Source organism: Podarcis filfolensis (genome assembly GCF_964270895.1).
Source record: "Podarcis filfolensis genome assembly, chromosome: 1".
In the NCBI taxonomy this organism is placed as follows: Eukaryota; Metazoa; Chordata; class Lepidosauria; order Squamata; family Lacertidae; genus Podarcis; species Podarcis filfolensis.
The window spans coordinates 126,583,278-126,595,666 of NC_139604.1; the positions used below are offsets into that span (position 1 = coordinate 126,583,278).

Below are 12,389 nucleotides of genomic sequence, written 5' to 3' on the forward strand. Positions count from 1 at the left end.
TGCAATGAAGTGGAGCAGGCTGCTTCAGGTGGCAGAATTCAGAGGGCTAGGAGAAGGAAGAAATCGATGCCTAAATGTTGCTGCGAAGTTTAAAAGCATCACCTCAAACATAAGTAATAATAATAATAATAATAATAATAATAATAATAATAATAATTTATTTATGCCCCACCCATCTGGCTGGGTTTCCCCAGCCACTCTGGGCGGCTTCCAACCGAATATTAAAAACAATACAGCATCAGACATTAAAAACTTCCCTAAACAGGGCCGCCTTCAGTTGTCTTTTAAAAGTAAAATAGTTGCTTATTGCCTTGACATCTGCTGGGAGGGCGTTCCACAGGGCAGGCGCCACTACTGAGAAGGTCCTCTGCCTGGTTTCCTGTAACCTCACTTCTCACAGTGAGGGAACCATCAGAAGGCCCTCAGCGCTGGACCTCAGTGTCCGGGCTGAACGATGGGGGTGGAGACACTCCTTCAGGTATACAGGACCGAGGCCATTTAGGGCTTTAAAGGTCAGCACCAACACTTTGAATTGTGCTCGGAAATGTAAGCGGGGGGGGGGGGGACAGGTGCTGCTCTTGAGGTAGCAAAGCGTCTTGGGCCACAAAGTTCTGGAGGAAGCTGAAAATAATTGCTCAGCAGCTTTTGATGACTAGAAGAGTTGTTTTTTAAAGAGCCTTGATGGCTTGTGGTTCCTAGCTGTTACATATATGGTTGACCAGGATGAGGGTGGCGGCTGGAGAGAAAAAGTTGAATGTTGAAATGTAGCAGAAAAGAAGACCTAGTCTAGTCAAAGGTCCTTCCTGTCATAGAGGCAGTGTGTACCTCCATAAATAAAGGTGGGATAAAAGGATCCCAGACTACATACTTGATCCTTTAGGGGGAGTGCAACCCCACCCAGAAAAGGTTGAATATCACATCTTTCTATAAAGCATCCAACTATCTGAAAATACACCTTATCCCATACTACCTGCCCATGCATTAAGATCAGAAGATGAAATCTACTTGGTTGTCCAAGCAGATACAAGATTTGGAATCCCAGAGAAGGGCCTTTTCAGTGGTAGCCCCTTGCATGTGGCACTTCCCTACTGAGGTGTGTCTGGCCCTGTCTCCTTATACCCATTAGGCAGCTGGTTAAGGCTCACCCTTTCTGCTGGGCATTAGTAGGAGGAAATATCTGATTAAACAAATGGATTTGTTTCGGTTGCTGGGACTGGTAATTGCTATTTGGAGATGTGTTATGCAAATGTTATTTTAAGGATTGTGCTATTCCTTGATTGTATGTATTCCTTTTATCTGATTTGCTTTTTTTGCAAACCACCCTGTCACTTGTGCAAAAGGCACAAGTAATGGAAATAAATGAATCCAAAGCTGGCCCTATCGTTAGACAGAGTGAGGCTGGTGCCTTTGGAACCCTATTTTGGGGGGGGGTGTCTTGTGAAAGGGCTGGTTATTTATCATCATTGCATTTTTACTGCTGGGGAATGGTGGAGTGACTTATGGGATTATCTGCCTCAGGTGCCAAAATAACTTGATTGGCCTTGGACATTACGTATCTTGACTGTTTGTGTGTATTTGTTGCTTTGCTGCAGGCAGCAAAATGTATTGGGCAAGCCCTGGCTTCCTTGGCTGGTTGTCTGAAGGAAGTTTCTGCTTGCCACCAGGTGAACAGCAACTTACGAAGCCTGGTTTGGATACAGGAGACCAGTTCTCAGGGAAACTGGCTTCTGTTGCTGATTTGATGGATGTGCGTGTAGCTTGCTTCATTTCCTCAGCAGCAGCTCAGAAGACCTCAGTGTATTAATGTTCCCTGTGAAAACCATGACAAGCCGTACAAATGGAAAACCAACACAATTAGCTCTGAAGTACTCCCATTTCCTATAGCTTCCTGAGAAAGTGCTACTTCTGCTTAAGCCCTTGAAGGAAAGTTTATGAGCATTGATTCCTGTATGCTATAGAAGAGGGCAATGAATTCTGAGTGGAATAAATATATATGCCATGGCTGGAGAACCTGTGGTTCTCCAGGTGTTGCTGGACTCCAGCTGCCACCCTTCCTGACCATAGACCATGCTGGCTGATGGGAGTTGGATGTCTCTAGAAGCTCCTTTTATTGTGGTACATCGTAGGAAGTGGCCTCACACCCAGTCTGACCATTGGTCATAGTTGTCAACGTACAGATTTGAAAATAAGGGACCAGCAGCCTCGAAAATAAGGGATCAGCAGCCAAAATAAGGGATTTTAGTCAAGCAGCTCCCGAGGCAGAAAGCCCAGCCAGCAGCCAAATGAAGCCTCAAGTGGTGGTTCCCACAGCTCAGCAAACCGGCAAAGGGGATGCAGCAAGGAAAACTACCGTCACCTCTCCGCTGGGAAGCGCTGAGCAAAGGCGAGTCCCCAGGCAACGCACACAAGGCATGCAAGCTCCACCCCCCAGTCGTTCTTAGACTCCTTATTGGGTGAGCAACGCAGCCAAGCAACACAGTTTGAGCCTCCCTCCTCCCTGGCCGGCAGGGAGGGAGGGAGAGGAGCTGCTTCCTTTGAAACCCGGGAAATTTAAGGGACATCATCAATAAGGGACAGCAGCAGGACACAGCGCTGGGATAAGGGACTTTCCCGCCAAATAAGGGACAGTTGACAGCTATGCCATTGGTCCTTCTAGCTCAGGGGTCAGCAAACTTTTTCAGCAGGGGGCCAGTCCACTGTCCCCCAGACCTTGTGGGGGGCTGGACTATATTTTGAAAAAAATATATGAATGAATTCCTATGCCCCACAAATAACCCAGAGATGTATTTTAAATAAAAGGACACATTCTACTCATGTAAAAACACACTGATTCCCAGACTGTCCGTGGGCCAGATTTAGAAGGCGATTGGGCTGGATCTGGCCCCCGGGCCTTAGTTTGCTTACCCATGTTCTAAATATTGCCTACACAGAGGCAGTAGCTTTCCAGGTCTTCAGACAGTTCCCCCAGTCTTACTGGGAGATGCCAGGGATTGAACCAGAAACGCTCTGCATGCAAAGCAGATGTTGTACCACTGAGCTCCATCCCTTCCTTGAATTTCAGCAGATGCAACTTTTCCTGTAAGTGGGACTAACGCCCCCTTGCCTTCATCACTAAGACACAGGAGCCCCTCTCATTCTGAGACTGAATCTGTGGCTTCCTTAACTCTAAAAACAAAGTGGAACGATCTAGTGAAAGAGGCACCTTTCCCAGTGATGTGTGTCTTCTGATTCCATGCAACTCTTAATGCTGTTGGGTGTTCAGAAGTCTACGATCTGCCAGTGCTAAGCTGGTGTGGGGTGGAGAATACTTAAAAAGATGGGATGGGATGAATATTCTATGGAGAGCTGGAGGGAAAGGAAAATTTAGTTAGTACAAGTTGCTCTTAGGCAATCCCCCAGAGAGAGACAGCAAAAAGTTTGCAGAGGTAGCCTGGGGGTGAAGTGAGCCTGAAGCATTTGTTTAGAGTGTCTCAGTTTATGTAAGATTTATAACCGAGTATTTAAGCTATAGGATATTTAATTTGAATTACCCTTCTCAGACACTTCCCTCCCTCAAATGCACTGTATATGTTAATGGGGAAACAGATGTTGGTTGCACAATATTTAATTTCAAATCCTATGTGAGAGAGACATGCTAACAACTGACAGCTTTAAATTGAAGGCTCGTTCGGCCTCTGAAATGTCACAGGGGAGCATTGTGATCCCTCGTTTCCCCTTGGTACTGGGCCACGAGGAGTGGTGTGGCGGCAGAAAAAAGAAGGGAGTTTTGCTCAGGAAACAAGGGAAATGAAGTAATCCTTTTGGACGCCGGCTTAGAAGAAAGCTGACGGCAGCAAAGCTGATTTGTAACATTTGCTGCTGTACACAGCAGGGAATTGGTAGAGGAAGCAAACGGCATAATGCTTGGAGCATCTCCAGAATGGTAATCAAGATGCAGGATGGGAAGAAGAGGGGGAGACAGGGAATAATCCACATTGCAGTGTGCAAAGGGATTCCGCGCTGGTGGCTGAGCTGCTGTGAAGTTAGGGAACAGTGGGCAGAGGACCTCTTGTTGCCATTGGCTGAGCAGCTCAGGGCCTCAGAGAGAGCAGGGCAGGAAGAAAGAAAGAGTAGGGTAGGACAAAAACAGGGAGAGTGAGGTCAATGGAAGGAAAGGCAAGGAGAGGGGCAAAGAAAACAAAAGTCCTGGGAATGCAGGAAGCCCAGGGAAGGGGGGTTGGGGCAAAGAGAGGAACAAAGGCTGGAAGGTGGCTGGAAGGAGAAGTTTGTAAGGGAAAGGAAGACTCAGAAGCAGCAAGGGGAGTTCAAAATCATATAGTCAAATTCTCCTGGTCTTCTCAGTCATTGGTGGAAAATGGTTGAAGGGAAAAGAAGCTTTTTCTGGTGCAGCACTGCTACTTCTGCCACTGGTGTGATGTGTTCGTTGCAGTGAGAAAAAGCTTGCTACCACATTTTCAACCAAGCGTATGGCATTAAACAATAATCTAGGCTGGATATGAGCAACGCAACAGCAAAGTGTTCCTTCTCCTAGAAGGGACCCCCGACTGCCCACCTGAATTCATGGGACATTCAGTTTTTCTGCTCCCATCTAAGCAGATGCTTCTGTGCTCCGCATGTACTGGAGATTCCCTTGTACTAAAGTATCAGTTGAACACTAGAGCAGCCCAAATGAACCACACGACAATGGAGAGGAGCAGTGCTTATGGTGCAGCACTCAATCTACTTAAATTGCTGCATCGCAGCAGTAATACCCAAAGTGAGCTCAGGTCTCCCAGCTATATGTAAATTCTGGCTCTGAGATCACATTGCTCATTCCTTAGGCTGGCCCCAAATTTGGCTTTCCAAAGGAAGGCCGCTAGAGCTTTGTAGCAGCGGTGCATTTATAAGCGTAAGTGTGCTTAATCATTTACCTTGAAATGAAATCTCTCTGAATGAAGAGTGGGGATCCTTGAATATGTATGCTGCTAACATTAACACCAGAAAAGAAGGATTAAAGAGCTCATGGGGCTTTAGGGGCTAAGCTCTTTATAAGTCGCTCAACTTGAAATGTCTCTCTCTGTGGGTTCATTTGCTTGCAGAATTCCCACCCGCTTATGATTTACGGCTCTCAGCAGTCATGCAACCACTTTAAGTGTCAATTGTGGACAGAGGTGGGCCAGGGAATCTCCAAGCTCCAAAGCCCACCTGTCCCAAAGTGACTTCTCTTTTCACACACATTTCTTTCTTTAGATTTGGCAGGTAGGGTAAATAGCTGATTTTTCTCTTGGGGCTGGACTTGCCTCTTTGTGTCCAGTTCTGTGGGCACTTGAGGGTTTGCAAGGGAAACAGGCAGTGTCCAGTCACAAGTCCAAACTAAGCAGAGAACTTTCAGGACCTTGGAGAGCTCCAGGGGGCCCTGCTAAGAGAAGTTGTCCCTGCAGGGAGCTCAACAAAGATGTTGACCCACTGTGCAGCAGCTGTGAAAAGGGCACATTCCATGCTAGGGGTCATTAGGAGAGGAACTGAAAATAAAATTGTCAATATCATAATGCAATTATACAAAGCTATGGTGTGGCTGCACTGGGAATACTGTGTGTACTGTGTACAGTTCTGGTTGCCTCACCTCAAAAGGGATATTGCAGAGTTGGAAAAGGTTCAGAAAAGGACAGCCAAAATGATCAAGGGGAAAGGTAACAACATCTGGGCCTTTTTAGTTTAGAGAAAATGCATGTGAGGGGAGACATGATAGAGTTCCCTCTCTCAGAACCCTGGATGTCATTGGCACTAAAAGGTCACAGATCTACATAGGGATCATAGAATTGTAGAGTTGGAAGGGACCCCAAGAATCATCTAGTTCCAACTCCTGGCCATGCAGGAATATGTAGCTGTCCCTTACGGGGATCAAACCTGTAACCTTGATGTTATCAGCACCATGCTCTAACCAACTGAGCTATCCTACTGCCAAAGAGAATTAGGCAAATTCATGGAGGATAAGGCCATCAATGGCTTCTAGGCATGGTCTCAGTATGCCTCTGGCTACTATCTGCTGGGAGTTGCAAGTGGGAAGAATGCTGTTAGGCTCCTGCTTGTGGGCTTCTTCCACAGGCACCAGGTTGGCCACTGTGAGAATAGGATGCTGGAAGACACAAGAACTACCCACGCTGGAAGAGTGGCAGACGAAGGTGATTGACTATATGGGACTGGCGGAGATGACTGGCAGAATCCGTGACCAAGGGAAAGAGACGGTGGAAGAAGATTGGAAGAAATTTAAAGTTTATCTTAAGAACTGTTGTAAAATTAATGAGTGCTAAAATGTCATGGGTAACGTAAAACAGAATTGCAGCGATAAATGATTGGGTAAGAGAAAAAGGATCAAAGAAATTGAATCATAAGTAATTGAAATTAGGGGTTGCTGAAAAAGTTTAAAACAGGGATGCAGAAAAGGGAGGTATGGGGAAGTCGTTGAAATAAGGTTTAAGAAAAAAAGGTTATGAAATTATACGTGTTTATATGTTTGTTTGTTAATGTGTTATGTTGTGAATTGTTAGTTTTTGTGTGTTAATATATGTTGTAAAACCAATAAAAATTTATTATAAAAAAAAGAGAATAGGATGCTGAATGAGGTGGGCTGTGGCCTGATTCAGCAAGCTCTTGTTAGGTTCTTATGAAGCCTTATGTAGGCCAATCAGGCCTGGAGTGGAGTAGGCTTTGCCTGTCTAGAGCATCTGGCTGGCTGGTTAAAGGTCCCTCGAGTTATTTCATAGCCTTTGTGGGGGGGGGGCAGAGGTTCTGTAGGAGACACATCCTCTGAGTTGGAGGGTGGTGGCAGGGCTGTGTCTCCAGCTGGGATGGCTCCAAATGAAGTAGTCTGAAAGTCGTCCTCATCTGAGTCTTCTCCTGCTCATGGCAAGTTTCCCAGGTGGCCTCTTAGCTGCTGATCTCTACCGTAATGTACTGGGATGAAAAATAGCAAAATGTGTGGGACCTTTTTTTAAAGAAGAAGAAGAAACATTGCAGACAAATAAAGGAGCTTCAGTTTTACTCCTGTACTGAAATAAACTCCAGTGTTTTACAGGTTTGTAATATAATTATCCAAGATTTTGACTAGACTGATTCGATAATGATGTGTAGAAAAGGGCAATTTAAACTTGGCATGGGAAGAAGGAACACTTGCCTCGTTGCTTCCTGCTAAATGAAACATTGAATCTGTTGAATCGCTCCCCCCCCCCTTTTTTTACTGTGGAATTCTTTAGCTGGAGCGCTCCTGCAGTGAGTCAGTAATGATTCTGAATGCAAGAGCTAGTTATTTATAATTTAGACTGTAATTAATTATGAGCCCGTGGCTCCCTCTCCTTTCACGTACAACTTCCAGCATAAGGCATATGGTCACTTAAAGATGAACAACAGCATCGAAGGGGGGAAAAACAAAACACTCATGTAAAGCAATTGCATGTGGTTGATGCCGTTCAGCAATCGCCATGATAGCTAATTAGTCTTCAGTGGCTAGACATATGTTCGGTTGAGAACCATGTAGGAAGGCAAGATTATGTGATCTGACCATCTTTGGTTATTCAGAATCTCAGAAGAACATAGGAAGATCTCCACTCTTTCAGAACCACAGTCTTATAGAAACAAATGAAATCAACTTGTCGCTTTTAAAGCACCACTAACTCAAGTTCCATGGAGGTCAAGTGGGTGGAAGCCCAAGCAAATCTTTACGTTGCTGAGTTTTTCCATGCCGGGGCTACGTTTTGCATTCCTGGTGGCTCAAAATATTCTACGTAAATATTAGAGGAATATTACAGGTCTTCTTCAGCAGAAAGTACAAAATCCAGCCTTTGTTCTTGGCAGCAGAATAGTTCATGTTTCTGTTCATTTTTAGTCAATGTCCTGGGCATTAATTAGCATTCATACAGAACTAAGCAAACAATCCACAATGGGTTTTTTTTTAAACTCCCAGGGGACCAGTTGGGAAGCTCACATGTTCCCAAGGCAAACAAAGAAAGGAAGAAAGCTGTGCAGATTCAGAGCTTTCTCAAACCAACTGGCCAACAGTATAAGCAAAGTCTTTTCTAACAAGCCCTGCTTACTGTTCCCCAATCATCTGCTTCCAAAATAGCTCAGCAGCAAAGCATCTATTTTGTATGTGGGAGGTCCCAAGTTCAATCCCTGACATCTCCAGTGAAAATGAAAACGAAATCTTTGTGGTCCTGTCAGAGTAGACTGAGGAAGGGAGGACCTACCAATATTGGTTCTCTCATGGCTCCCAATTCACATTTCTGCAGCAATATGCATTTTTTTTTCACAGTAAAAAGCTCACATGGAAATTCTTTAGCATTTTTGTGTGAATATCTCCTCATAAACTTTTTTTTTTGTCTGCAGTTTTGACTAAAACACATATTTTTGCAAGTAATTTCCTCTAATGTGATGAATGTCTAATGTTGTGTTTTAATTGTTTTAGCCCACCCTGGGATCTTAGGGTGAAACAAGAGTGATAAGAGAATCATAGAATTGTAGAGTTGGAAGTGTCGCCAAGTATCATCCAATCCACACACACACACACACACACACACACACACACTTCACACACTTCAATTCTGGAATCTCAGCTAAAGCATCCATGACAGATGGCCGTCCAACCTCTGCTTAAAAACTCCCAAGAAAGGATAATTGCATAATATGGAGCTAATTGGATAAATAATTATTGTATGTTGATTTCACTAGCACATTCATTTTTGTGCACCATTTCCTCTAATATACGTATTTCTGTAAACACTGTTCGATTGGAGAACTGCATTGCAAAATTCAATGATGTGTGAATTTCAGAGGAAGGCTGTGTTTCAGTTCTTGTGTTGTTTCAGAAGATGTGGGTTTAAAAGATTTGCCTGTAAATGTGAACTGAATCAAATCTCTCTCCCACCCCTACTCCCAGGTGTCTCAGTGCAAACAAGAGCACGTGGTGTTTATCATTTTGCAAGTGAGTAAAGCTTTCCCTCCTTCCTTCTTAGGGTATCAGCAGTCTCTTCAGTTCCTTAAAAGTGGTGCGTCTCCTGCGACTGGGCCGCGTGGCCAGGAAGTTGGACCATTACCTGGAATATGGTGCTGCGGTTTTGGTTCTTCTGGTCTGTGTCTTTGGACTAGTAGCCCACTGGCTTGCTTGTATATGGTACAGCATCGGGGACTACGAGGTCATTGATGAAATCACCAATACCCTCAAGAAGGACAGCTGGCTCTGCCAATTGGCGGAGAGCATTGGAACGCCATATCGCTACAACTCTACGGGATCAGGGCAGTGGGAAGGAGGACCCAGTAAAGACTCGCTTTATATCACTTCCCTCTACTTTACCATGACAAGCCTTACCACAATAGGATTCGGGAACATAGCTCCGACCACCGATGGAGAGAAGATCTTCTCAGTGGCCATGATGATGGTGGGCTGTAAGTAGGATGGTCACTTTTCCTCTCTTTGCATTTCTCATAATTGGTTTTCCTTACGGGTTCTCTTTTTGCATGGGACTGGTGCATCGTCGCAACTGAATCACGAAATCTGGGCTCCTTGCATTAGCACTGAGTGGTCGGGAGTTTGGTCTGTAGACGTTTGACTCAGTTTATGGGGTAGGGAAGCTGTCCTGGAGGTCTAATCTGTCGCCCACTGCAGGGGTGGAGCAAATCTCAGGCTCAGGGGCCAAATGTGGGCTTGTGGGCAGTGGAAGACCTACATTTTGGGGGCTTGAAGCTTGATTTGTTATGGGGCCCTCTTCTCAACCAGCAATGAGGTCTGGGTAACCACTGTTATCTTCTTCAATGGTAGATCAGCACTTAAAAAACAAACAAACTACTAAATCTCAGCTTTTGCTTAATTTTGCTGTACTGTGACACACCACAATTGACTCTCAAATTTTAGGACTCTTGAAATACATGCAACAAAAAAATTGATCAGTTTAAGTTGTGCCTCTCAAATTGGGTCTACGTTTTTAAGCAATGTGGACTGAAGTTGCTTCTGGGGCCACTCCAAGATTAGAGGCCCTGTAGCTTAGTTAGTTTCAAAGCATCTCTGCCCCTGTCAATGTAGACAATACAAAAACACCAACGGCCTAGCTTTGTATAAGGCAGATTCCTAAGGGAGAGGTTGTCCTCAGTCCTAGGATGAGCTGAAGGTCTTAGATCCAAGAGGAGGGACCAAGAACGGGGTTAGGCCTTGTCCTCTGGCGTGACAGGAGGCTAAGAATGCTCTGAGGGTTGTGGACTTGTGGAGGGAAGAGAACAGGAGAATAGCTCAAAGTCCTCTCCCTAGTGCAACTGGTTGGTTGGATAGCACCTCCCATGCTGTTTATACAACCACAGCCATGTTGCAGCATCAGTGCATCTCTCTAGCCCTGTGGCTCCCGAACCTTTTAGAGCCACTTTCCCCTTGGTCCCATAAACACATCCCCAGTGCCTGCTACTCTATGAAAAGCATTACTCAGAATAGTGGTTTCCATGACCCACTAAAAAGAATAATAACACAATGAAATTCAGAACAGTAAAGATTAATTGCACATTTATTCAAAACCCAATTAAGACTGTTTAGCTTAATTAATTCAACAAAGCTCTTGAGCTGGATCCAGTGATAACAGGTTTTAAAAGTCCGATACTCATTTACCCCTCTGGCACCCATCCCATCTCTGTCCCCTTGCCTCTTAGTGCCCCACTAGGAAAGCCCCCACACTGGGGTTGCTACCCCCTACTTTGGGAACTATTGATCAAGTCAATTATTTTATTTCATCTGCTCTTAAAATGTCTTTACTGGTTTAAAATGGCACACCATGCCCCAGCTCATCGAAGGTCCAGCTGAAATTATTTTGATGGCTTAGAAATGACGTTGGTGTCGGAGGCGTTCCAGTGAGTTCTCGAAAAATGGGCAAAGGCTTTGCTGCTTGGGCTGGGTTTGCGAAGGCGACATCTATTTTTATCAGCTAAGAATGGAATCCCATGTTGTCACCATGGGAGCTGGAGGCAAGTGAGACAGTTTCTAGACACAATAGATTGTAGGGGTTCTTCTCCTCCCTGCTTTCATTTTTTGTGGCAGATCTGCAGCTCCTCTTAGAGCATCCTTAAATCTGACAGGACAAAGGAGACTAATTTCTTCTTCTGTGTGCTCTCAAAGCAGCAGCGATTCTGCTGGATGAGACTCTTCAAACCATAGTACAGTTTTGAGTGGCTGGGGAATGCTGTCGCAAGGTTGTGTGGATGAATGTAAGGCATGCTGATAGGATTCAGGAAGGAGCAGATCACAATTTTAACTGCTTGATGTGTCGCCATGCCTTGCATAGTTTAGGGAAAAGGCGAGCAAGAGGACGTGAAAGAGGGGTCTGGAATTATGCATGGTGTCGAGAGACATTTATTTTCTCCCCCTCTCTCAACTCAGGGACATCCAGTAAAGGTGAATGTTAGATGATTCAGGACAGACAAAGCGATGGTTAATCAGACGGGTCCCTAGCTTGATCCAGCAGGATTTTCTTATGCTCTGATGTTCTCATGCTTTGCATCCAGGCAGAACGTCTTGTGACACATTAAGCCCAAATCAGTCTATAAGCCATGTGGCATGCTCCGTCTCGTACCCCTTGTCCTATTTGACCCTGTGTGTGCACGGGGAGTGCATATCAATATGACTTCTTCAGCCCCCACCCCACAAAAAGGTTGTGGTTGTTAACGAAAGGATCTTGGGTCTTTGGGCTGGGGGAACTGTGTGAGACCTTGGAGAGCTGCTGTCAGCCTGAGTAGACAATATCAGGCTGGTTGAACTGATGGCATGACTTGGTACAAGTCAGCTCTGTCTGCTATAGAGCACGTGGCTTGGGTACAGGAGGTTCCACGTTTACTCCCCACCATCTCCAGTTTAAGGGGGGGGGATCTCTAATGGGGAATAGACGAGTTCGAGGAGGATCTAGACGTGATGGCTATGGTCTAGCTCCAGAATCAGGGGTAGGATGCCAGTTGAACACCTATTGCTGAAGAACACCAATGGCTGAAGGATCTGCTCGTGGGCTTCCCATCTGTCATCTGGCTGGCCAACTGGGGGAAGCAGGATGCTGAATTAGATGGGTCTCTGGTCTCTGGTAAAGCAGGGCTTTAAAGGTAAAGGTAAAGGGACCCCTGACCATTAGGTCCAGTCATGGCCGACTCTGGGGTTGCGGTGCTCATCTCACTTTATTGGCCGAGGGAGCCGGCATACAGCTTCCGGGTCATGTGGCTAGCATGACTAAGCTGCTTCTGGCGAACCAGAGCAGTGCACAGAAACGCCGTTTACCTTCCCACCACAGTGGTACCTATTTATCTACTTGCACTTTGACGTGCTTTTGAACTGCTAGGTTGGCAGGAGCAGGGACTGAGCAACGGGAGCTCACCCCGTGGCGGGGATTCGAACTGCC

General features: G+C 45.5%; 1 protein-coding gene across 1 annotated transcript in view; it reads left to right on the forward strand.

The window, feature by feature from the left end:
* KCNH5 (potassium voltage-gated channel subfamily H member 5) overlaps positions 1 to 12,389 on the forward strand; it is a 196,143-nt gene that overhangs the window by 53,106 nt on the left and 130,648 nt on the right. The window contains exon 7 of the mRNA XM_083611785.1: positions 8,988 to 9,417. Coding sequence (XP_083467911.1) covers positions 8,988 to 9,417 — 430 coding nt within the window. The remainder of the gene's footprint in view (positions 1 to 8,987; positions 9,418 to 12,389) is intronic.